This window comes from Heloderma suspectum, chromosome 2 (assembly GCF_057233095.1).
Source record: "Heloderma suspectum isolate Gila_16-S chromosome 2, 16-S_ref, whole genome shotgun sequence".
Lineage (NCBI taxonomy): Eukaryota > Metazoa > Chordata > Lepidosauria > Squamata > Helodermatidae > Heloderma > Heloderma suspectum.
The window spans coordinates 303588059-303615750 of record NC_139459.1 but is presented as its reverse complement, the minus strand read 5'-3'; the positions used below and the strand labels follow the sequence as shown (position 1 = coordinate 303615750).

Here is a 27692-nt window from a genome sequence, read left to right as displayed (position 1 = left end):
TTGTCTGAAAGAACCCTGAAGTGCAGCCACTCTTCATGTCAACCCCCATAGCCACTCCCCTTCTCAGACCGTGCAATGAAGATAACGTCTGACCAATGGAGACTTAATGGCTTAAACAACAAGCCAGTTTCCCTCACTCCCCCCCCCCGCTTTGCGTAACATCCAGACTGATTAAGGGTTCTAGAGAACTTGAAAGCTTGCTCACTATTTTGTGACGTTTGGTTGGTCCTAATAAAAGTACTGCCTGTGTATGGATATTGGAATTTTTCAAAAGAACCTATGCATGCTAATGTAAAGTACCTAACCATGCTATGAAGGAGACTTTTAATCTCTTAATTAATACTTTAGGGCTGGAGTCTCCAGTGTGGCGCCTATGTGGTGTTTCTGCAGACCTCTGTGTCTGCAGATTCCTCTTGTGGCACCCTCCAGACTCCCAGTCTCTCCTGAATTCTATTTCATTGTTAGATTTTTATAAACTTAACAACAACAACAACAACAACAATGGGGAGGCTGTCATGGTGCAAGATGAAGCATGTGGGCCCCAAAGGCATTCTTAGAAAATGGGGGAGGGGAGGGCTGCAGCCCAGTGCTTTGTTTTGAAAAAATAAAAAGTAATCTGCGGTGGTAGGGAATGCACTGTGGGGCTAGATGGAGTGGGGGCATATATGTGATCTGGCACTGGAGGCTCAGACCCTACCTCTGCTTTGTACTCAGTTTCTTGGCTAGGTTACTAGTCTCTAACTCTCATCAGTTTGCCTTGTGTGGAAGGGGTGCTTTATGACTGGCCATGCCTGTGGTGGCAATTTTGTGAATGGGCAATCCCACCCATGATAGCCATTTTGTGAGAGTGCCCATGACAAACTCAAGATTCCAAATGTGCCCACTGACCCAAAACAGTTAGGGAGCAAAGTTTGAGGAATAAGGAAGAGTAATAAGATTGCAGGGGGCAACGACAAGTACCTATGAATATTCAGGGAATATTACAGACTGCCCATACTCAACTTGAGTGCCTTTAAAAAGTTTAAATAAATATTAAATGTTAAATAAATATTTAAAATAAACAAAAATCCCGTGAACCAATGAGATGAAGGTTTCACCAATCCCAACTTCCCCCTCCCAGTCCTCACCAGGAGCACCCCCTTTTTGGACATCTCATGGGAAGTGAGTTAAAAGATTTTACAATCTTTTGTAAAAAGAATCTTTTAAGAATGTAAAAGGCAACCTGCTGCTGCTTGTTTCAAACTGCAGCAATCCAGGCCTCACCTTAGCAAACCATTTTTATCAAAGCTTGGCTGGGCAATGAGCAGTCTGCACACATGCTGTTGCTGTGGCTATTGCTACAGCTGCTGCCTGGGTAATCTATCTGGATCCAAAATTCCAGCTTTTTTTAAAAGTGAGGAATAATGTGATGATAGGTTTCTGATCAGATTTCTGTGAGAAGGAGGGCTCTCAGGATTGCCCTTGACTGGCCAGAGTCACTGAGTACTTGACAAAAGACAAGAGTGTGGACAGCCCTACGGTAGTGTTTCCATGGGGACTAATTTGGACTATTTCCTCTAAGTATCTCTCTCTGTTCCTCTGCTCTGCTTATTTGGCGGGTTTCTCTCTGATGAAAGTGTATTTGGCATGCAGAGAAGATTGGCAAAGAGCTCTCTGGGAGATGACGTCATTGCCCCTGCTGTAAAAAAAAACATGGCTGTGCTCCGTCCACTACACCCTTGGCTACATTCAACTCTACTGAGGCCAGGAGAGGTATACTGGGGAGAAATGTGTCTCCAGAAATGTAAATGTGGTCCCATGACTCCAAGTCACTGGGCATAACTGATGTTTCCATTAGCATCAAGGCATATGTTTCGTATGTGCTCTCCCTGGTTTTGTTTGTGCATAGCTATTTATAGGTTGCCTGCTGTCTTTGGTCTGGGCTCAGTTCCTAGCACTGACCTGAGGAGATGAGATCTTTAATATATCCTCACTGATTGATTTCCTGAGGGATGATACTGAGAGTTAGTGACCCAACAGGCTTTTAATTACAAAGCCTGTACAAATTACAAAGTAAAACATACTTTAATGGATAAAGGTTTGGGGAGAAGCTGACGGAATTCCCAGCCAACTCAGCAGAGCAGCAGTTGTTGCAAAGTGGCTTCTACCAGGTGTGGCTGGTAGATCTGCCTCATCATGGGACATATTAAGATGGCAGTATGTAGTATGGTATGCACTGAAGCACACACTTTAGCAGGATTTATACAAGCCATTACACATTAGGAGATGTCTTCACTGTAAATACAAAAAGCAGAGAATAAGCTGGATGAATGTGTTCATGCTTTCCATTAGGAAATGCCAGGACTGGCTGTAGGGTTGGTTACTTGTCCCATCTCAAGCTGAATTATTTTGCACAGCCACATAAATACATGTGACAATTTCCAGAGGAGAAACATGTTGCTCTGTTGCAATGAAAGTAAAAAGGGGTGTTGTAGCACCTTAAAGACCAACACATTTACTATGACATAAGCTTTCCTGGACTATAGACAACCTTATGCCATAATAAATTGGTTAGTCTTTATGGTGCCACAAGACCCTTTGTTGTTTAAATGTATGTAAATTTAAAATGGCCTGTTTCAAAGCTAAACCAAGCTAGATTGAACCCCCAGATCCAGCAGTCACTCCAGCCAGCCTTATGGAAGCTTTATGTCATTAGGCAGAATGATGAATTCAAAGCACCCCTTCGCTCACAGGGACTCTGCAAAAGCAAACATGCATCTCAATCCTTATGGATAAAAGCAAGATGGGGAGGGAGAATTGCACAACTAAAGCAATAGGAAAGGTAAAGGGTTAAGTCTTCACCTGTTTTTCTGCTCCAAACTGCACCTTTTCAAAGCTGCTTTTAGTTAGGTGATAGGATTTCACTATTTACATATAATGTGTTGAACCCTTCCATCTTTGAACTAATCATAAGCCTTCCTTTGAATTCAGTTTTAAAATTAACAAGGACTTTAAATCCACTTGTACGGAGGAAAGACTGATGGAAGAAAGAGCTATTGGCTAGAGGCTGTGTGAAGCTCAGCTGACATTTAGCTAGTGTGCCTGAAATTAATTTATGTCTTGATTTTTTTTACCTTGATTGGTGTTGCTACGTCTGGGCTTGCAACGACTAAAGGAGAAATTAATACCATGCCTGAAAAATCATTTGGTCTTTCGCACGCAGTGAGAATGGCGATAGCTCCTCCCTGCAATGAAAAATCAAGTAACAGTTTTGAGTGATAACACTGATTATTATTATGAGTATTAAACTTAGTAGAGCAAAGAGAGATTCTAAGTACTTTATAAGCAGGTATAGTGCAAGGTCTCTGCCTCAGGAATCTTGCCAATTTGCTATAGTGATGAGCTACAATTGGGCGAAGGCTATTAACTTGAATTTCCTTCTACACAAAGAAAAGCCAAATTTAGGTCACGCTTCATTTTCACATACCACTGACTTCAACTCACAATAATGATTTTTTGAAACTTCACAGCAAATCTTTATATCCTAGATGCAAGTATGCATCACATGTGCGATTCACCTGCCAATCTCATCAGAGCACTTAGAGCTGTGCTTCAAAAGGTGTTCCAGTGTTGCTGTAACCAAAGCATCCAGAAGCATAATCATACAAAAGAAATCATCCTGTAAATCAGCACACAGCTATTATGTGATAGTTAAATCAAGCTCAAATTCATCTATGTATCAAATCCAAATCAGTTATATAAATCTTATGAGAAAACAAAAATTATAGCAAAATTCAGTAGGCTATTTTATTTGCTACCCAAAAATGTAAGACAATAATTAGATTTTGTTTGAAGTTGCAAGAGGCAAGGCTATGTTTGTTGAGATATGTGAAAAGGATGACTCCTATGTGTGTATAAAGGTCCTGACCATGCTCAAAAATGTCATTTCCTACTAGAGAGCATGGGATTTGTAGTTTTCTCTACCTTCCAAGGCAAATCCAACTTTCAGCTGGACCTGAATTCACAGGGGTCCTGGCAAGGCTCAAAATGGGGTAGGGCTTTAAGGACTGTGGGAGTTCATGTTTCAATCTACTCTAATTGCAAAATTCCACACATCATTAATCCTGATTCAATGTCACTGCAGGAATTATTTCTGCATATGGTGATGGCGAATAGCATGGTAATATGCTAAAGAAAAGGAAGGGAAAATATGATATTGTTGTTCAGTTGTTCAGTCGTATCCAACTCTTCGTGACCCCATGGACCATAGCACGCCAGGCCTTCCTGTCCTGCGCTCTCTCCCGGAGTGTGCTCAAGTCCATATTCATTGCATCAGTGATGCTATCTAGCCATCTCATCCTCTGCCGTCCCCTTCTCCTTTTGCCTTCAGTCTTTCCCAGCATCAGGGTCTTTTCCAGAGAGTTTTCTCTTCGCATTAGGTGGCCAAAATATTTCAGCTTCAGCTTCAGTATCTGTCCTTCCAATGAGAAGTCAGGGTTGATTTCCTTTAGGATTGACTGATTTGACCTCCTTGCAGTCCAGGGGACTCGTAAGAGTCTTCTCCAGCAGCACAGTTCGAAAGCATCAATACTTCGGCGCTCAGCCTTCCTTATAGTCCAGCTCTCACAGCCATACGTTGCTACTGGGAAAACCATAGCTTTGATTAGATGGACCTTTGTCAGCAAGGTAATGTCTCTGCTTCTTACTATGCTGTCTAGGTTGGCCATAGCTTTCCTCCCAAGGAGCAAGCGTCTTTTAATTTCATGGTTACAGTCACCGTCGGCCGTGATCTTGGAGCCCAAGAAAATAAAATCTGTCACTGCTTCCATTTCTTCGCCTTCCATATGCCAGGAAGTGATGGGGCCAGATGCCATGATCTTCATTTTTTTAATGTTGCGTTTCAAACCAGCTTTTGCGCTCTCCTCTTTCACCCTCAACAAGAGGCTCTTGAGATCCTCTTCACTTTCTGCCATTAGGGTGGCATCATCTGAGGTTGTTGATAATTCTCCCGGCAATCTTAATTCCGACCTGTGATTCATCCAACCTGGCGTTTCTCATTATGTACTCTGCATATAAGTTAAATAAGCAGGGCGACAATATGCAGCCTTGTCATACTCCTTTCCCAATTTTGAACCAATCGGTTGTTCCATGTCTGGTTCTTACTGTTGCTTCTTGACCTTCGAACAGGTTTCTCAGGAGACAGGTAAGGTGGTCTGGTACTCCCATCTCTTTCAGAATTTGCCACAGTTTGTTGTGATCCACACAATCAAAGGCTTTAGCGTAGTCAATGAAGCAGAAATAGACTTTTTTTGGAATTCTCTTGCTTTCTCCATGATCCAGCGAATGTTGGCGATTTGATCTCTAGTTCCTCTGCCTCTTTGAAACCCAGCTTGTACTTCCGGTAGTTCTCGGTTCGCATACTGCTGAAGCCTAGCTTGTAGGATTTTGAGCATAATCTTGCTGGCATGTGAAATGAGCGCAATTGTACGGTAGCTTGAACATTCTTTGGCATTGCCCTTCTTTGGAATTGGAATGTAAACTGACCTTTTCCAGTCTTGTGGCCACTGTTGAGTGTTCCAAATGTGTTGGCATATTGAGTGCAGCACTTTAACAGCACTGTCTTTTAGGATTTTAAATAGCTCAGCTGGAAGACTGTCATCTCCACCAGCTTTGTCGTTAGTAATGCTTCCTAAGGCCCACTTGACTTCACTCTCTAGGATGTCCGGCTCAAGTTCAGTGACCGCACTATCATGGCTATCAGGGACATTCAGATCTTTCCTGTATAGTTCTTCTGTGTATTCTTGCCACCTCTTCTTAATCTCATCTGCTTCTGTTAGGTCCCTGCCTTCTTTGTCCTTGATCATGCCCGTCTTTGCACAAAACGTTCCCTTGAGATCTCTGATTTTCTTGAATAGATCTCTAGTCTTTCCCATTCTGTTGTTTTCCTCGATTTCTTTGCATTGTTCATTTAAGAAGGCCTTCTTGTCTCTCCTTGCTATTCTCTGGAACTCTGCATTCAGTTGGATAGATCTTCCCCTTTCTCCCTTGCTTTTCACTTCCCTTCTTTCCTCAGCTACTTGTAAAGCCTGATCAGACAGCCACTTGGCTTTCTTGCATTTCTTTTTCTTTGGGATGGATTGAGTTGCTGCCTCCTGAACAATGTTACGGACCTCCATCCATAGTTCCTCAGGCACTCTGTCTATCAGGTCTAATCCCTGAAATCTATTCCTCACCTCCACTGTATATTCATAAGGGATATAATTTAGGCCATACCTGAATGGTTTAGTGGTTTTCCCTACGTTCTTCAATTTAAGCCGAAATTTTGCAAGAAGCAGCTCATGATCTGAGCCACAGTCAGCTCCAGGTCTTGTTTTTACTGACTGTATAGTGCTTCTCCATCTTTGGCTGCAAAGGACATAATCAATCTGATTTCGATATTGACCATCTGGTGATGTCCATGTGTAGAGTCGCCTCTTGTGCTATTGGAAAAGAGTGTTTGCTATGATCAGCATGTTCTCTTGGCAAAACTGTATTAGCCTTTGTCCTGCTTCATTTTGTACACCAAGGCCATGCCTGCCTGTTATCCCAGTGATTTCCTGACTTCCTACTTTGGCATTCCAATCCCCTATGATGAAGAGGACATCTTTTTTTGGTGTTAGTTCTAGAAGGTGTTGTAGGTCTTCAGAGAACCGATCAACCTCAGCTTCTTCGGCCTCAGTGGTTGGGGAATAGACTTGAATTACTGCGATGTTGAATGGTTTGCCTTGGATTCGTACTGAGATCATTCTATTGTTTTTGAGATTGTACCCCAGTACTGCTTTTCCCACCCTTTTGTTGACTATGAGTGCTACTCCATTTTTTCTAAGGGATTCTTGCCCACAGTACTAGATACGATGGTCACCTGAATTAAATTCGCCCATGCTTGTCCATTTTAGTTCGCTGATTCCCAAGATGTCGATGTTCAGTCTTGCCATCTCGTGTTTGACCACCTCCAGCTTACCTTGATTCATTGATCTGACATTCCAGGTTCCTAAACAATATTGTTCTTTACAGCATCGGATTTTCTTTTCACCACCAGACACATCCACAGCTGAGTATCCTTTCGGCTTTGGCCCAGCCGCTTCACTCTTTCTGGCGCTACTTGGAAATTCCCTCTGCTCTTCCCCAGTAGTATATTGGACACCTTCCGACCTGAGGGGCTCATCTTCCGGCGTCATCTCTTTTAGCCTTGTGATACGTTCCATGGGGTTTTCTTGGCAAGAATACTGGAGTGGGTTGCCATTTCCTTCTTCAGTGGACCACATTTTGTCAGAACTCTCTGCCATGACCTGTCCATCTTGGGTGGCCCTGCACAGCATAGCTCATGGCTTCACTGAGTTACACAAGCCCCTTCGCCACAACAAGGCAGTGATCCATGAAGGGGTGAAAATATATTGGGGGAGTGGAAATCCATGGGTATTAACTAATGAGCTGATCCTATCAGTGACTGCACTATAAAAAGGAAGAATGACTACCACTCCTGGACTCCTACTGTAGTCCTACCTACTACTGATGCAGGGCTGGCCACTAGATCACCTTAGTGCTGATAGCTGTTTCCTGCCCTTGCTTAGCTGTGCCAAGCAAGGATAGTTACATTGCAAGGTCAGAGGCAGGGCCCATTCTCCTGGCATGGCATTTGATGGCCTTTTCTGGCTCAATGATCAGGATTTTGAGTTTGCTTGTCAAGTAACCACATCACTGCAGGTAAATAAGCCAAGCCTGAGGACTGGACATACAGATGAACAGGGTATATATTCCGATACTGAAAACTATCACTGTCATGTTCTTTAGGGCTGTACTAGAGCCCTGTTTTAGTATTCTTCTGTGAAGTGTCTGGCAATTAGCACACACAAACTTCTATATGTTCATCCTTAATCTTTATGTTTTGCTGCATAGATGTTAAATAGTTGAATTAAGCTATGCATACTCTATGGGGAAAAACATCTAAATTCTGCACTAAGGTAGCACAAAGTCTGCATCAAGGAAAGCAGAATTCAGTGATATGACCAAAATGCATATTTGTATATATGTGATATTGCCTAATTTATTTTTCTACTGCGTTGGTGGTAGTGATGAGCTATGCTAAGTAGTGAAGTCCCCATTCCCAGATCACCAGATGTCCTACTCAGCGACCACTTTTGTTTTTGAGATTTCTTCAGGCATTATCCACAAATTTTCAAGCTTATTTCTACAATCATAGAGACCAGGCACTTGTGGTTTTTGCTTTGGCTTTGAAAAGCAGGCTTAGATTCTCCGATTGTTGAAATATGTGTCCATCAGTGACTCTGTGCTTAGAAGGTGTGAATGCACATGCTCCTTCTACTAGGGATGGGGAAAAATTGTTTCTCTTTGCATTTTAACATGGACTTGCCTATTTTTGCACTTCTGAACCAATATGTGAACTGAAACACAGCTATTTGAAATTCAACTTCTTCTAATTTTGCCATGGAGTTCTCCAGTCAAAGATGTGTATAAAACACATATATTAGGGGAAAGTGCACACAAAAATAGGTATATTAGTGAAAATGTACATATTTTACATTAATGAAAACCATGTTAAAAAATGCATTATGTTAGAAAAACGGCTTGCAAAAACTTTGGATATTAGGCAAAACTGTGCACAAATCTGCATTTATTAGGATAAATGCACACAGAAATGCATATGATTTCTCATGCAAACCTTAAAAAAAATCTTGAAGTTCAGGATGAACCGAACTTAAGATTGGAAAAATGAGGAACTGAGAAAGACACCAACATTTACAGATTCGTCTATCCCTGCCTTCTATTTATTCTCTCCTAGCGCCAGACTTCTCTGAGCCCAGCTTTTCCAAAGTGCAAGCTAGCTTCTCCTCTAGGACCTTCTACCAGCTGATAGACCTCTACTAGTCTGTTCCTCATCCTTTAAGCAACAAGCTAATTTAGAATGAATGAAAGTCATCTTTGGGGAATGCTTAAGAGTGCTTCAGAGTTCCAGAGAAGAATTAAGAACAGGAAAGCTACAACCTGTAGAGTGGGATATCCCAGAATGGAACTGGCCTACTTCAGTTCCTCATCCTTTAGCCCAGTCTTCCCTAACCTGGGTCCTTCCAGATGATTTGTCCTACAACTTTCATCATCCCTGACCTTTGGCCAAGTTGGCTGGGGCTGATGGGTGCTGTAGGCCAAAACATCTGGAGTCCGCTTTAACCAGCAAGATAATCTATAGTGAATCAAAGTCTAAACAGATTAGGATAAATGGACTAAGGGAAATGGAATAAAGCTACAAAAGAAATAAGCTGTATTCTGTCTACTGCTAAAGATACTCTCCCTTCTGCCATGCTAACTTTTGGAAAGCTGTCAGTCTCCTCTTGTTACTACCTCACCTTGTGTCTGGGACAAAGATCTGGTTAGTCTCTCAAACTTTACTTTTATTTCAGTTATATCCTTATTTCCACATTGTGGCTAGTTACATGAGTTCTCCTTCTCTTCCCTTTGCTTTGTTTCCCATTGCAAAAGCTTACCAGGGTGGTGTGTCCAGCCTCCCCCTCCACAAAGTTACACAATCCACCAGACAAAGGGCAAATTGGTTATCCACTGATACTATGGCCCTTAACTAGTAGACAGATGTCTTGGCCAACATTAGTAAGTGTGCAGGCAGCTTAATTCAACCTGTAAAGTGGTGTGTGTGTGTGTGTGTGTGAGAGAGAGAGAGAGAGAGTGTAAACTTTTGGCTTGTTAATGCTTTGGGAAAATTGGGGACCACGGCAAGCCCCAGAGAGCCTACAGGCCATCACAATATCTCAAATCCAATCTGTGTTTTACCTCTCTCTTACATTTCTGGAAGTTACACTTTGATAGCACTTCGCTGCCCACAGAGGTGGTGTATAGGTCTGTGTGGGTGGTGGGTGTAGATGTCTTACTCCATCCTTTGTGTCCTGTCTGTTCACTAATAACTCTAGTGGTACAATCACTGCTTTTAGTATTCATGTTAAGTGAAAAGAAAAGAAAGAGGGGTGAAGGGGGGGTGGAGAGAAAAGACCACAGTGAAAAAAGTGCCCTGCCCTCTGCTACTCTATAGGCCAGGATTCCATTAAGTAGGGATAGTGCAGGGTGCTTACCATGGAGTGCCCTAGAAGAAACACAGGGAGGCCTGGGTGATCTTTCTTCATGAGGTCAATGTGCTGCAAGCTGTCTCTGACAAACACATGGAAGTCTGACACGACCATACGGTCTCCTTCACTCTGCCCATGGCCAACTGTGGAGGGGAAAGGAAAAGTGACCTGCTGCATCAAACATATTTAATACCTTTAATGTAAAGATACTCTAGACAGGAGTGCATCTGAAATCCATTACAGAGTCAAAAATTATATATGTATGTATTCTAGCTCATGTACAAGCAGCTCTATGCATTATCAATATATGAATTGGTGTCAACCAACTACTAGGATATAACTAATGGCATAAAATTCTGGTTCACCATGATCATATCAAGATGTCAAACAAGGCTGACCCTCTTTAGCCTTGATCTGAAGATTGCTACTGAATGCAGATAGATCTGTCAGCACATTCTTGCCCAGATAGCCAGGTCTGATAGCGCTGAACTGATGGACTGGGGTAGTGTATTACTTATTAATTTATTATGGATACTGATTTATTATTAACTTTATTAACCCCAGTGAGGTATGCCTGGCACCAGCATTGTTATCTTTTTGGTAAGACTTTCCACTACTCCCACTATTTGATGGGCTTTTTAATTTAGGGTGCAATCCTACTGAGATAGTCTGCAGCCTCTGAAGTTGGAGGCTGCCAAGTATCTAATGCAGGGTGGCCATAGTATGGAGGCGATCCTTGCCCCCATGCTCCAGCCAACCTGCATTTTTGGCTAGATGGCCCATTTCAGTTGTCTAGCTTCAGGGAGGGGGAGGGAAGAAGGCTGTGCGGTGCATAGGAAGGTGCATAATGCGGCTTCCTTGGTCTCATCCACTCCCCACCCCTGAGACCGCCCCCTTTTCCCTGTCTCCGCACTCCATTTCTGAGCACAGACATGTAGCGGGTGCAGAGAGAACTGCACTGCCTACAAGAGGGCGGGGGAAGAGAGTGAGGTTTCTGGAAACTGCATTCAGAGCCCTGGTTCCAACCTTGGTTCCCAGAAACCAAAAAAATCCTATAGTCCTCTAGACAGTGTCTAGCGGCCACAGGAGTGCTCCCTTATTTGTTTTATTGGGTTGTGGTATTATACTGTTAATTGTTTCTAGCTGTTTTAAATTTTTGTATGTTTTAAATTTTGTTGTAAGATGCTTTGAGCCTTTTTCTGAGAAATGATGATGATGATGATGATGATAATAAACCACCTTGATTCAGTTCCTCTTCTAACAAAAAGAGGACAGCCATGTCTGGAAACCTGTTCCAATGACACCCCCCCCCCCCCCGTTGGATGGGATGTCTCTTTCCACAGACACAGAGTGAGGGACTCACTGACTGGCAGTCTGACAGAATGTCTGTCAGTTATAATGACTACACAAATAATTCAACATATGCACACATGAAGAAATCCCTATATTTTCCAGAAATTATACAAAAATTATTGACTCCCAACATTATGCTGCTAGTTATCTAAAACATCCAGCTTGAAAAAAGATGTTGATTGTACTGGGAAAGGCTAAAAGGGCATTTCTGATGCAAAGGCAGCACCTGTTTGGATCCAAACCTGCATACTAGAGTGAAGGAAATGACTGACAGTTACAGAAATGATCAAAAGGGTAGCATCTGCAATACAGGGAGAGCAAATGCACCAAGCTGTAGAGGCTGGGAAGAACGCATGTCAACTCTTAATGTAAATTTCAGCAATGCAAACTAACTTGAGGAAAAGGGAGCATTAGGATATTACCCATCATATGAGATGCACGACTATAAAACACAATATTTCTTAATCTTATGTGTTGCATTTTAGCCACTTTATTTATTGCCAGTAGCACTGTATGCCCTCAGCAGGCCTTTAGAAACCATCTTCTGAGAATCCTAGGAAGCCAATGTATTTTCATGCTTTTCTCCACAACCCCATTACATAAAAACTCAGGGGCTCCCTAAAAGATAACCGACCAATTAAAATTTTTAAGTATCCTGATAATTACTACAAAGCTTCAGAATAAGCAAGTGTAAAGTGATGCAAACTGGGGCTAAAAAAAATCTAACTTCCCATATGCACTGAACAGGTCTGAACCATGGAGGATGTAGTTTGTGACAGCAGTGCAAAAGGCAAATTCCACACAATTGATTATTAGGAAAGGGGGACTGAAAATAACCCAGACAGTATCACAATCTTCAATATAAACCTATGATGTAGGTGCATTTGTATACTGTGTATAGTTCTGGTCACTCCATCTCATAAAGGATATCAGAACAACTGGAAAAGGTGCAGAAAAGGGCAACGACAATAACCAAGTGGTTGCAGCAACTTCCCTACAAAAAAAGGTGGAAGTGTTCGGGTGCTTTCTAGCTTAGAAAAAAACCTAAGGGGAGCATGATAGAGATTTATCAAGTTATGTGTAGTGTGGAGGAAATGGATAGAGAGCATTTTCCCCACCCTTCCATAATGCAGGAATTCAGGGTCACCCCATGGAACTGAACGCCAATAAATTCAGGGCAGACCAACCTTCCCCAGCCAGGTGCCCTCCAGATATGTTGGACTGCAATTCCCATAATTCCCAGAGAGCATGGCCATGAGAATTATGGGAGCTGCAGTCCATTACATCTGAAGGGCACCAGGTTGGGTAAGACTGGGATAGACAAAAGAAAGTACTTCTTCATAGAATGTGTAATTAATTAGTAGAATTCACTGCCACAAGATGTAGGAATGCCTACTAGTTTCAGATGAAACTATACATTACATTAATCATGTGGTTTGCCCCTGAGCACACAATTTTTCTTTCAGAAATAACCAGCATGCCCCCCTTTCAAATCATCAGGCCCTCCATGCTGGCTATTTCTAAAAGAAACAGGGGATTAGATTAATTTATGGAAGACATGCCCATCAACTGTGACTAGCCATGATGCTAAATAGAGCTTCCATGTCCAGAGATAATATGCAACTGAATACCGGTTGCTGAGAGGCAGAGCCAGTGTAGTGTAGCAGTTAGAGTGTTAGACTAGAACTGGGGAGATGCAGGTTCAAATCTCCACTTAGTTATGAAGCTCACTGGTAGCTTTTCTACAAGAGGCATTTATTGTGCGCTCATCATTCCCCACTCACAGGTGTTTAGGAGTTCTTTAGTAGACATTGTGGCCCTCCAGTTTTGCTTCTGTTTTTAAAGAGTACTTTTGACAACATTTTTTAAAGCAGGGAAAATGCAGCATTATTTGTGAAAGAAAGCACTTTTTCCATTTGTGTAGTTGCGCTATTCTGCTATACCACAGTGCCACCTAGAGGTTACGTAGCAGAAAAGCAGTAAAGGAAATGCTCTTCATGTAGTGCTCGAAGGTAGTGCAACAAACCCGAAAGCAGATACAGTGGATAAACAGACCTGTGTAGAAAAGCTCTGGGTAACCTTGGGCCACTCACTTTCTCAGCCTGGCCTACCCCACAGGTTATTTTGATTAAAAAAGTGTGTGTGGAGGTGGGGAACGGACGACCATGAACATTATATTGAGCTCTTTGGAGGAAAGCTAGGATATAAATGAATATATGAACCTGGCTGGCCACTATGAGAAACAGGATACTACATTAGATGCGCCTTCGTCTGATCCAGCAGGGGTTCTTCTTATGTTCACAGCCTGAATAAGATCTGATTACAGATTGTAGGAATGTGGTCCAATGCAATTAAAAATAGAAAAATAATTATTAGCACCCCCCTTCTTTATCTATTGCCAGAAAAGGATTGTTTACTTCACTGGGCTATTGAAATCCTTAATTATGCCTTGAGGAACAGAACTAGAGAACAGCAATAGGCACTGATGATAAACTGATCTGAATAGGTGGCCTAGTGCCATATTACTGAGCCAAAATTACTGCTCTGTAATCATTGCAGCTCTGATTCCCAAAGGGAAAAATGCTGAATAGCCAAGCTGGGGTGCTGGAGGAATTCAGAGCACTGAGAGATTTCTGTCACTAGTCAAAGGAACATTTGGTAAAGCATGTCTCTTGCCTGCACTATAGATTTTGATCCAGATCTGCTCATGCAAATTCTGCAAATGCTTTTTCCATTCTGACACCTTCAGACTAGCAATAAAAAAAAAAAGGTAAAGGTGTCCCCAACTAGTTGTGTCTGACTCTAGGGTGCAGTGCTCATCCCCGTTTCTAAGCCGAAGAGCCAGTGCTGTCCGAAGACGATTCTGTGGCCATGTGGCTGGCATGACTGAACACCGAGGTGCACGGAACGCTGTTACCTTTCCCGCTGAGGCGGTACCTATTTATTTACTTGCAATTTCTTGCTTTCGAACTGCTAGGTTGGCAGAAGCTGGGACTGAAGATGGGAGCTCACTCCGTCACGCAGCACTAGGGTCTTGAACTGCTGACCTGCTGACCTTCCCAGTCTGCAGTTCAGCGTCTTAACCACTAAGCCATCGCGGCCCCCAGACTAGCAATACCACACTCTTAAAACAGATGCAAAAACAGGTGCAACAAAGCCCTTCCTATTAATACTAATTTATGTTCTTTAGATAGTTTTAAATATCAGTGGACTTGGAGGAAGAAGAGATTGACCTGAATCTTTAGATAGGGCCAATTAACACACAGCCTGGTATCTTGTTTTGTTTACCTGGGGTCAGAAAAATAAACAGAATAGAGATGGAAATCACAGAAATGCAACTGTATTGTGCAGGTTCCGGCACATAACTAACTGAATGAGTGAGAGTTGGTACAGAGACCAAAAAAGAGAGAGAAAAAAGATCTCAGGGGGGATCTATTCATGTTGTGGCTCAAAACCCACCATAGCTCTTCTGTACACAAATAAGGCAGTCTTGCCAACAGATCCACAAGAATTAACTAGCCTTCACGCCCAAATGTACTTGCACTGGTAGTTTCTGGCCTAAAAGGAAAAAGATCCTGTTTTTATTACGTTTCCCTGCCTTGTCACCTGGAAGCAGTTCTTATTCACCAAAGGCTACTCAGCAACCCTGGAATAATAAGGATCAGTTTCCCTGTCACTTTGGGCTGAATTGTTAACCCATGTGAGTGGTCTAGAGCAGCTATGGCCAATGGCCTTACTGGTTGGGAATGCTGGGAATTGCAGTTCAACACATCTGGAGGGCACCAAGTTGGGAGAGGCTGTCTTGTAATTCAGGAGCTCAGTTTTCACCTGCAGCAACCTCCACTATCACTGAAACTCCGAAATGTTACCTTTTGAATCGCTTTTGATTGCCACCCCTAGAATGTGGGAGCTGCTGGCATTCTAAAAATGGCTACGTTTATATGGCTTTGGATCACTAGGGCCATTTTCAGAAGTCTTCAATTAAACACAGTGCTGTTGATTGTATTGGGATCATGGTCTGACAAAAAAGAGAGAGCAAAGCACAGCAAAATCCAGCACTTGAATGATCCCTCAGCAAGATGAAGCTGCAATTAGTAGCTCTTCGTTCTGACACACTTTACAGCGTCACACCAAGCAAGTATGTCTTGACTGCTCTGTAAGTGGTGATTACAATCTAATTTCAGCATCTTAAGTTCAGAGGGGATTGTTATAATAATGCACTCCAGTATCGTGGTGTGCAGGGGCTGTGGACTTCCATCCGGTTTCCTAGGATTCTTGGGACCCTTAGCTGAGCTCTCCTGTTCCTCTGAAACTGTTTTGGAGAAAAGAGATAATTGCCAGATTTTTTTTCTCCCGCCCTTAGTTTAATTACATAAACCAGATGATGATCCTTCTACCACTACACTTGGCAGATTAGTCCATTGCCTAGAAGATTCAGCCACCTCAGTTTTATCTCTCCTCAATCCTCTTCAAGTAAGCAACCGGACACCTCCTCCCTCTCCTCCTCTCTCAATTCCCATCCCCCTCCTCCAATGTTTACATCAACTATTAAGTGCTGCTGCCTTTTAATCCATTCTTGTTGTTCTTAATCAAATATGCTCTGGAACTTATGTGTGGGGTGTGTGTTTGAATCACATTTGCTTTCACACACAAAATGTGAGCGTTTGCATATTTTAACTTTTTAAGGCCTATTTACAAAATAAATTAAATGGGGATAAATAACCATACATACTGCCTATCCCTACTGGAAATGTAAAGTGGGTTGACAGTCATTCCCTCTTCCTGCTGAACTATGGGAATTTTGGTTCTCTCAGAAGAGTTAGATTTCTAACAGAGAATTCTCAGGACCTCACCGAACTACAAATCCCAGGTCACGGGGAGGGAGAGCAATTAAACAAAAATTATCTAAACTTGTAGGGTAAACCGGGCCCTAGACTCAATTTGAGTTTTCAAGCTCTTATTCACACATTCAAGGGAACAATCAGAAGCTGAAATGAATTGAAAGACAACCAAGAATTTCTGGCAAAATCAGAGTAACATAACTTATATCTCTTTTTCCCAGATACCGCTGCACGCTTACATGGGAATAAGCCCCATTAAGCTCGATATAATTTATTACAAAGTAAACATGTACAAATTGGGCTAGAAATATGTAAACAATGGCAAAGTTAGCCTTGCTTGCAGAATTCCCTCCCTGGCACCCACACTGTTCCCATTTCTGTGCCAGCCAAGGATATTATTATTTTCCCAGGGTTGGTTTCAGCTCCTGTTACAGGTTTTTTTTAAAAAAAGAAAAATGAGATTCCTGGATTTGTATTATTTTGTTTTATTTTTATGTAAACCAACCTGGAAACATAGCTGAAAATTATAAATATAAAATTCTGTAAGTCAATAAATAAATATTTCCGGTACAAAAGCGGGTAAAGTGCAGAAACACAGCTGTGAAAAATCAAAATGCTCAGCAAAGAGATATGGCTGAAACACTATCTGTATAAAGTGGCTGTCTCAGGGTGATGATTCCAACAGCAGAAACAAGTCTCTGGGCACGAAACTAGATCTTGGATCAAATCAGGCCTGGTTCACACGCGCATATTTATTGCTTGAAAAGTGTAGCATCTAGCTTTGACTTTCATGTGTGAAGAGGTCAGCACCAGATATAATACCAGGGCCTGTTCCAGATGGAGTTTCCCCTCCCCACCCCACAAGATACTTTCCTCACAGGGCCATCTACCATCAACTGCCCTGTGGGAAGGATTTCGGGAGAGAAAGAGAAGGAGGGAGGGAGGGAGGGAGGTCAGCTGGAAGTAGCAGGCCCAGTGAGGAAAGTACCCTGATGACATTTTATATGTTAATATTGCTTACTGTGATTTTATTAATATATTTCAATGTCATTTGTAAGCTGCCTTGGAAGCATCTGTATCATGAAAGAGGATATAAATAATTGTAATAAATAAATAATAAATGCCACAGGGAGAACTGTTATTGCTTCATATCACCTCACATAGTTTCATACTTCCAGCTGCCAAACATCAAGTATACAGAAATCAAGTTATGAGCATGAATGGGTGAATCGGTTCTCCGACCTTGCCAAAATGGACTCATAAAATCATAGAGCAGAATCACAGAACAGTAGGGTTGGAAGGGGCCTACAAGACCACTGAGTCCAACCCCCACCAGTTAGTTCTGGACAAATCATTTTTCTCGAGGCTTTGCTTTTCATCTATTAAGCTACACTATCAGTGACCCAGCCTGCTGGATGGTGGTGAGGACAAATGAAACAAGGAAATGTTGTAGTTACTTGCTACAAACCTTAGGGTATGTGCAGGCAATCTGTCTAAATGAGTAATGCTAATAATAATTTTGTTCCTCTACTGCCAGGGCAGCATGCATTTTTGGACAAGTGCTTGTTCTAACATGATCAGGAAAAGAAAGCTGGCCAAGTTCATACAATTCCCATCTTCCCCATGATAGGGCAAGCTGTTCTCTAATGTTTTGCTTACTATAGATACAGCAAACAGTGGCCAGGTTTGGACAATCAGAGGGGGGAAAGAAGCCACCGTGCCTTCTTTTCCTCACCCCACGCATGCCACTCATGTGACCACCATTTCCCGAAGCAGCAGCGACACAGCATGGATTATTGTGTCGTCCGAAGTGGCATAGCAGGGTGGCTTCTAAACTACCCTGCCACCCCTACAGCAAGCCATGCGTTGAGGGGTGGTTTAGAAGCCACCCGCGCCGCATTGGATTTGGATGATGCGATAACCTGTGCCAGGTCTGGATGACATGATAACCTGCGCTGGGTAATTAGAGAAATGGCAGTCATCTACATGGCATGCAGGGGACAGGGAAATGAAACCACGGTGGCTTCTTTTCCCCCTGTGCTTGTCCAAACCTGGCCAGGGTAAGTAAGCAGTCATCTCTTTCCTCTCCACCTCCTTTCATGGTTGCATTCTGAATGCATTCACCTGGAATATGAGAAAAATGAAGAACTACTAAAACTGGCCAGCTTTCAAGTGATCTGTGCCCAGTGCTACCTAATTCTTTGTCAAATGCACACAATTGTTTTTAAGATCTAGGTGGAGTGTTCTGTGAATGCGCCACCTAGTAAATGCCTTCCCATCTGCCTACCTGTCTCTTATGCCTGTACCTCTGCCTCAGACTCTGAAGAGCTGCTGGGGGGACCACAGTTCAATGGTAAGAGCGCAATGCTTTGCATGTAGAAGGTCACCGGTTCAATCCCTGGTACCTCCAAATAAGTAGATGAGTGAGCAGGTGATGGGAAAGACCTGCCTGAGAGTCTGGAGAGCTGCTGCCTGCCAGTCGGAGTAGACAGATAGTTTTGACCTGGTATAAATCAGCTTCTTATGTTATTTATTTCAGAACCTTCCCTTCATTCCTCACGGCTACCAAAAATGTGTAAGAACATGAGTATTGGCAAGCCCCTTGGGGGAAAATGTGGGCCTCTGGGAAATAATTCATAGGTGGGGCTTAAACCAAAGCAGGCCCACAAAGGCTTAGCTCTGGAAGGAGGTTTAGATGATCTCAGTCCTGAGATTCAAGAAATCATAATAAAGCCAAGAACAGTGTAGAACATATGCAGAGTGCCTTTCCCCTCATTTCTCAGTGACCACAACCAGCAATCCTCTCTCAGAGACACTGGGAGTTAGAGGGAAGGGGTCCAGCCTTGGATTTGGAGCAGGCATGAATCCCAGGGACCTGTGTGCTTTTTTCTTCGCACTCCCACAAGTGCTCAGTCTGACCCATCAAATTTCCACAGCACAGATGCGTGCCCAGATAACTTCTAACCATCACTCTTTCATGCAGACTTCTTGTGAAGGAACCAGCTATATGCAATCCCTTCTTCTTGTCTGTGGTGGACTTCCAGAGAGTGAGAGACGAAGCAGTCCCGCGGGAGAGACTGATCCCTGGCACTCTTCGGAGGGAGCAATCCTATGGCCGCTAGACAGTGGCTAGACAGCCATAGGATATCTTGTTTTCCAGGAACCAACCTTGGAGCCCGCGCTCCGAGGTCAGTTCCCGGAAAACCGACCTCCCCACACTTCCTTGCTGCCTCGGAGCGTGGAACAACTCCATCCTCCATGCTCGCAAGAGGAGTGTGGAGCAGCCAAAAAGGGGCGTGTCTAGGGGCGTTCCATGGCGGGAAGGGTAGAAATGCCTGTATGACACATCCATGTGTTATACAGCAGCTTCCTTCTCTGCTCAGCCCTCCGTAATCGGCTGTCTAGCCAAAAATGCAGGGCAGGAAGAGCACGGCAGGAACGATGCCCTCTGTGCTTCTCCTGCCCTGCTTTGGATAGGTGGTCGCCTCCGAGTTTGGAGGTGGCTGCCTATCTGGATAGGATTGCGCCCTTAGCCTCTTTTGCCTTTTTATTTGTTCAGGGTGATGCAAATGGAATTTGCCCAAATCAAGTAAATGTAGACATGCTGGCAGACTGATTCTTGAAGTACAATGTGGACATCCTAGTTCTGATAGACAAAGGAGATAGATTCGACAGCTCCAGTTGGATAGCAAGGTCATGCAAGTGATGGGGAAAAGACAAAATGTATCATCCATTAGCCTAAGTCAGGGCATTCAGGTGCAGCAGCAAGAATTCAACTTGCAGTTTTGAGGATATGTTAACTATTCAATTTAAGCAACATTATGTAGGCTTGAATGTTCTGCTTTTAAAAAAGCAAGAATTTTTCAATGAACTCTAGCAAGGCAATTAATCACCACCCCCAAAGAGAATCTCCCAGGAAATAAAATTCACACATACAAGGCGAAACTTATTATGTCACAAGAGGCTTTAGATCCATTGTAGTAGTGGCTGATTTAATGACAGAATGAGAATAGGAAGTTGTTCTGTGATTCCCACTATGGACTCTCCAGAAGTTATTCTGTTGCAACAGGAGCAGCAGTTATCTGTGTGTGTACAGAACAGCCTATTATTCTGAGCACGAAAGGGTGCTGAAATCCCTTGATTTAATATCAAGGAGTTGCCATCCAAGTAACTACTTGACATTAAGCGAGTCTGCAAATGCCTCTTTAATAATAAACTTCTCCTGTGAAGGACATATACTTGTGCACAAGACAGATTTCATTTGTTGATGCATAGGGATTGGACATATTCATGGAGGATCGGAATAAGCTCTGATACTACCTCTGAAGCTCTGCAACCTCCAGCTTCAGAGGTAGTGTACCTCTGCATTTCAGATGCTGGAGAGAAACAATGGGGAAAGGATTTTGCCTTCATGCCCTGCTTGTGGACTTCCAGACAGCATCCGTCTGGCACTGGACTAGATGCATCTTTGGTCCAAAAAAACAAAACACTGGACTAGATGCATCTTCAGTCCAGTTAAGCAGGATTCTTTTCCTGTTCTTGTCAGCTTCTGCCTACTTTTAATTAATATCCAGACTACATTCTTTTAATTAATAGACAGACTTTTAATTAATATCCAGACAGGGAGCATATTATTTTAATTAGCTTTCCAACTGAACCTTTCTTAAAAAACAAATTCAAGGTTGCTGAAGCACGCATTTCACTGTTACTTTCTAGTGCTAATATTGGCTAATAGTGCTTTCCTGGTAACATTAGAACCTATCTCTGCAAAGTCAAATTGTATGTTACCAGTATAGAGACACATAGAGAAAGGGGGTTCAGTGAATGAAATGGCCAGACCAGAGCTGGAAAAATGGCCCTTACTACTAACCATCTAATCTTTTATCCAGCACATAAGCTCTCCTGCTCTTCATTTTTCTCTGTTTGTACAAATGTTTACTTCAAGTTTAAATAAAGAAGATGCATATGGACAGCATGACATCTCTTTCCCAGATGGCCTGGGAGCCATGCAAAATATTTGGATAATGAAAGGTTTGGATAAACAAGAGTGCAATTTCCTTAGAATTACACTGACTTTGGCCTATATGGAGGACATACACAGTGATGGTGGGTTAAGGAAGAGCTTAAGATAGATGAAGTTCATAAGGGGGACATGAAAACTTAGCCACTGGTTTCAGCTGGATCAGTTATGTAAACATTTATTTCAAATGATGTCAGAAGAATTCCCAACAGAATAAAAACACACAAATCAAGCATGATTTTTATGAAGGGAGTGAATGCTGTACATGAAACACTTGATTAACAAAATGCATGACATTTACTTAGTCATGGAACCAGCAATGCTGCTAATTCAACAATCAGACCCAAACAGAAAGAAATGCCAAGGGTGGGGCATGTCATCAACATCTGGAAAAATAAAAGGTTTGCATCCTTTTGGATATGCAAAGCCAAGACAGCTCCTAGAGCGCACAGGAAGCATCTCAAATAGAAACATACACAAGGACACATAGTATATCAATCTGGGAACAATCCTTTAATGTTGAACAGAAGATGGAGATTTTAAAAGCCTGATCCAAGGTGCAGATATTTAGCTTTTCCATTTTAACAAACACCCAAACTAGTGTACAAAAAATAAAATAAACACATTCATAAAACATACACATAAATACACACACACATCAAGAATTTGTAGGAGGAGAAACCCTTGTTCCGATGCCAGCAACCAGTTCTAACCTTGTGCTAGCAGCCATCAGCGCTGCAGTGTCAGTACTGGACAATGGTGAATATCCATCAGCCTTCCCCAATTTAGGGGACTCCAGATGGAATATGAACTACAACTCCCATCATTCCCAGCCAGCATGGGAGCTGCAGCACAACACATGTGGAAGGAACCAGGTTGGGGAAGGCTTCCATACATCCTTAGAGTGATCAGAGACAGGCCCCATTCTGTTAACATCACCACGTGTTTGGGAAAAGCTATCACAAAGGGGGGTTAACTTATTTTAAAAGCAATTGGAGCAAACCTGGTTTTGCACAGGTCAGGGTACTGCGTTGGTTGTTGAGGCTCTGTCTCTGCATGCCTAAACTGGAGCAGCTTAAGCACCAGATAATTTCAGGATTCCTATGTGCAAGACCACATGTACATAGCTGCTATTTAATGGATCGGATGAGTTAATTTGTGCATTAATTCTCATGCCCACGCAATATTATTTGTTGTGTTTCCTGCACAGCTAACCCTCTTGATGTTTTATACTGTTTTGGTCCCCCATCAGTCCATTTGGCTTTTTGGCATTTTTGCAAGGCCAGAATGTTCTGTACAAGCTGCATAGCTGGCTTCTAGCTTTGAGCATGAGAACGAGGGCAAAAGGGCATACTTCCCACAGTGCATAACAGCACTGAATTGTAGGGTTGGCGGAGAATTTCTCCCCGAAACTTCGGGGGGCCGAGCGCCAACATGTTCGGCCCCCCGAAGAAGTTTCGGGGAGAAATTCTCTGCACACCCCCCCCCCGGGATGGGACTTACCTTTCCCGAATGTCCCTCCCGGCGGCGGGTCCCGGCGGTGGCTCGTCGGGTCTTCATCAGGGGCGGGGGCGGCAGCCGATCTTTCGACCGGCTGCCACCACCGCCATTCCAATAAAACTAAAAAAAAAAAAAAAACGCCCCCGTGATAGGCTACGTGACGATTAACGTAGCCTATCACGGCTAGATTTGCAAAGTCAGCCGTGATAGGCTACGTAAATCATCACGTAGCCTATCACGGGTGACTTAAAAAAAAAAAAGCGCGTACGGATAATGGTGGCCCCCATAGGGAGCCGCCATTCACGTTCCTTATTTGGTCGCTGTAGTCTACGTAAAGATTACGTAGACTACGGCGAAAATAAGGGCAACGCTATTTGCGTTGCCCTTATTTTCGCCATAGTCTACGTAAAGATTTACGTAGACTACAGCGACCAAATAAGGAACGCGAATGGTGGCTCCCTATGGGGGCCGCCATTTGCGTACGCGCTTTTTTTTTTTTAAGTCACTCGTGATAGGCTACGTGATGATTTACGTAGTCTATCACGGCTGACCTTGCAGATCTAGCCGTGATAGGCTACGTTAATCGTCACGTAGCCTATCACGGGGGTGTTGGGTTTTTTTTACTTATTTCGCGGCCGGGCGAGGCGAGGCGCCTCCTCCCCGGCCTGAATTTCAGCCGGGCGAGGCGGGAAGCCTCCCCCCCCCGGCCTGAACTTCGGGGGGAGAGCAGCGAAGCGCCTCCCCGCCACCGCGAAAAGCTGTGAGACCAGGTAAGTGACTTTCGTGCACCCCTACTGAATTGTCAGTACTGGAAGGTACAGTCTGGATGTATCCTAGCCATTCCCAGACTTTACAAACCAAATCACGACCATTTCAGCCTGTGGCAGCCACATGAAAAAGCCATTCCCATGCCAACTTCCCATCATCACCCCATGGCATGGCAGTTATAAAAATTCATCAGTATGCATTAGATTCTGTTTTCAGCCTGCTACTTCTAACCCAAGTTTAGGGTTAGTACCAAAACAGAATCATGCATGATACACATTGGTGACCATATGATAGCCATGCTGCTGGAAGCTAGCACACGATGGCTTTTACTTGTGGTTGCCATGGGCTAAGTTCATCATCTATTTTCTGTGATGGGGCATATCAGTTCTGCTTCTTATATTACAGATGTCTCTTTGCCGGAACACACAATATTTTTGTTTCCTGCAGGATGAATATCTATTCCTTTTCAGTGTTCACAAGATGACTTTTCTTTGCCTGCCTCACACAGTACAACACATTGAGAAGGATCTCCTTCCCACCAGGCATGCATTTTTGGAGAGCAGAGCTATTTTTAGACTACTGCCTGCACAACACTTACATTATTGTTTTGTTGTCTTGGCAGGGGGAAAAAAGAAAATAATTGGAAAGAGGCAATTTTCTAGGCTAAAATTATTTCTGCCTTATTGCTGTGGAGTAGAAAACCTCTCATCTGGTATTGCAAGCCCCCACCCCCACCCCAGCGCTAAGCAAAATGATTCCCAATGTCAGAAGAGACATTAATTCCCACCAGTTAGAATAGCTCAGTAAGAAAAACTGCCTGCCCCTGCCTCTATCAATGTTAGGGGCCAAATTCAGTCTTGAGGTAATCAACCACACAGCTTTGCATAACTTTTCTTAAATAATTTATTTTAACACCAGCTGTCTCCATAAAAATGTTTAAAGCAAAGAGATTAAGAAATAATAGGTTTTTTGCAGGTTTACCTGCACGCAGCAACATTATCCATGAGCTGAAAATAATTTATTTATTTTTTTAGTGAGGAATATCAGGGACAATAGAAAATTTGTGCAAGGCAATATTTTGTGCAAGCCTGCACGAAAGTAACTGATGTCCCTACAAGAGTGTTCTGACACTAATGTTTTGCATTTACAGGATAGCTTTTGGACTGATTGTGCTAACTGCGTAACTCATGAAAACATTTGGTCACCATGCACCATCATCCACGGAGCTTGTCTCGAACACCATTTTTTGAGAAGAGGTTGGATTTCTGGATCAATCCAGTTTGTGTGATCTTTCTCCGAGCATGCTACCCGGGTGGGATATTCTAGCGAACCATTTTCATGCACGTATAACCATGAAAATCATTTCAAACATCACCCTTATGGGTGGAAAACTTTATAGGTCACATAGGAGGCTGCCTCATACCAAGTCAAATGACTGATCCATCTCGTTCAGTATTGCCTATGCTGACTAGCAGCAACTCTCCAGGGTTTCAGACAAAAAGCCTCCTCCAGCCCTACCTGGAGATGCTGGCAGTTGAACGTGCCTTCAACGTGCAAAGCATGCACTCTACCACTGAGTCCTTCTCCAGGACTAAAAATCTCTCATATCAATCCTATGTGGTGGGTCTTCAAATATGCAGTGAAACTGCATGCCTTGAGGAATTTCAGACTGCATGTGGGGATGCGCTGGAGAAAGATGGCTAGAACACATTTTGGAGGTACAGCTGCAGCTTAATGTTATCGCTCATGGTCACTGGCCCTAAGATTTAATTCTTATTAGTCATATACAAATCTCCAGTCACGGAAGGCAACCTCACCTAACTGCACACATACTCTTCTGTATGTGCATCCTTTTTTGCACAATCAGTCCTCACAGGAATACATATACATGTACAAGTCATGTGACTTTTCATCATGATTGAACAATTACATCCACCCACCCTTCCTCTGGTAATAGGCAACATGAACAGAAAAATCCCTCCACGGTGTCTGAACTTCACTGAGTATAATGACTGCTCAGAAGAGAGATCATATACTTCTTATATTCAGAGAGTGTCTGCACTGTGCTATGGACAGACAAGTCTGCTGAGAGCAGAAGGTCCAAATCCTGGCAGGATTGGGACCAGGATCGGGATGAAACACTGCAGCAGGGGCTTTAGCCTTTGGAAGCAGTTTTGCATCAAAATAACACAGAAGGTCAACAGAGAGTCAGATCTGACTACAAGTAGGGTTTCAGATGAGGAATCTGATCCAGGAGAACTGGAAGATATAGGGAAGCTGCAAGCAGGTGGATAAGGAAGCTGTCAGGGTGGTCTGAAAGACTACAGTCTGACCGTAGCCATGGCAAAGATCTGCAAACGTCTGATCTGCAAACATTTATTATTACCATCATCATCAACAACAACTTGTATACCACTCCACATCTAAACATATTCTGGAGCTGTGAACAACAAGAGATAAAATCAACAAAAGCTAAAAAGCTAAAAAGAAGATATATGATAGTAAGATTATTCTTTAAAAAAATTAGTGCCAATAAAACTGAGGCTAGTTAACCAAGGAAGGCTTCCTGGAAAAAAGCTTAAAACAACCCAGTGTTGGCACCTGCCTGACCTCCTGAGTGAGGGAGCTCCATAGGATGGGAGCCACTGCATTGAAGGCTCTTGCCCAGGTGGACTCCAGTCAGGCCACAGGCCCATGTGGAACCATCAGGAGCAAGTCCTTGGATGACCTCAGTGACTGGGTAGGTTGGTAAGGGAGAAGGTGCCCTCTTAGGTATCCTGGTCCGAAGTTATTTAGGGCTTTGTACACTAGTACCAAAACCTTAAAGCTGGCCTGGTAGTGAATAGACAGTTAGTACAGTTCCCTCAGCAAAGGAATTGCATGATGAAAAGGGGCAGCTCCCAATAACAGCCGAGCTGCTGCGTTCTGCACTAATTCCAGCTTCTGAAGCAACCTCAAGAGCAGCCCCACATGGCGCACGTTGCAGTAATCCAGTCTTGAGGTTACAAGCGCCTGAACCACTGTGGCCAAGCTATCCCTGTCCAGGAGAGGCTGTAGCTGGCGAACCAGACTGATGCTGGTAAAAGGAACTCTGACCCTCTATGGCCACTTGGGCCACCAGCGACAATGATGCATCTAGGAGTACCCCCAGACTTCGAACCTGATATTCAGAGGGAGTGCAACCCCGTTCCGAACAGGCAATGAGCCTATCTCCCAGACCCAGGAACCACTCACCCACAGGGCTTCCATCTTGCCAGGATTCAGTTTCAGTTTACTGGCCTAGATGAAGCAACAATCAGGTGGATCCATGGTTGGCTACAGAATCGGACTCAAAGGGTGCTTATCAATCCTCTCAAACTGGGGAGAGGTAACGAGCGGGGTACCGCAGGGCTCAGTCCTGGGCCCAGTGCTCGTCAACATTTTTATTAATGACTTGGAGGAGGGGGTGCAGGGAATGCTGATCACATTTGCAGATGACACAAAATTGGGCGGGACAGCTAATACTCTGGAAGACAGAAACAAAATTCAAAGTGATCTTGATAGACTGGAGCACTGGGCAGAAAACAACAGAATGAAATTTAATAGGGATAAATGCCAAGTTCTGCAACTAGGAAAAAGAAACCAAAGGCACAGTTACAAGATGGGGTACTTGGCTCAACAACACTACAAGCGAGAAGGATCTTGCAATTGTTGTGGATCACAAGCTGAATATGAGCCAACAATGTGATGTGGCTGCAAAAAAGGCAAATGCTCTTTGGGGCTGCATTAAGAGAAGTATAGCTTCCAAATCCCGGGAAGTACTAGTCCCCCTCTACTCAGCACTGCTTAGGCCTCATCTGGAGTACTGTGTCCAGTTCTGGGCACCACACTTTAAGAAGGATGCAGACAAGCTGGAGAGGGTTCAGAGGAGGGCAACGAAGAAGATCAGAGGACTGGAAACAAAGCCTTATGAAGACAGACTGAAAGGCATGTTTAGCCTTGAGAAGAGAAGACTGAGGGGAGATATGATAGCGCTCTTCAAGTACTTGAAAGGTGGTCAGAGAGAGGAAGGCCAGGATCTCTTCTCGATCATCCCAGAATGCAGGACACGGAATAATGGGC

At 43.4% G+C, this 27692-nt stretch overlaps 1 protein-coding gene across 5 annotated transcripts in view; it reads right to left on the bottom strand.

The window, feature by feature from the left end:
* The window catches only part of MGLL (monoglyceride lipase), a 137544-nt gene that overhangs the window by 34062 nt on the left and 75790 nt on the right, over nt 1-27692 (bottom strand). For all 5 annotated transcript variants that reach the window (XR_014788538.1, XM_084840174.1, XM_084840173.1 and 2 more), the window contains exons 4-5: nt 10116-10252; nt 3114-3224 (exon numbers count right to left, since the gene is read on the bottom strand). Coding sequence is in view for 4 of the 5 variants with exons in the window: in XM_084840174.1 (XP_084696300.1) it covers nt 3114-3224; nt 10116-10252 (248 nt within the window). In the remaining variant the exon portion in view is untranslated. The remainder of the gene's footprint in view (nt 1-3113; nt 3225-10115; nt 10253-27692) is intronic.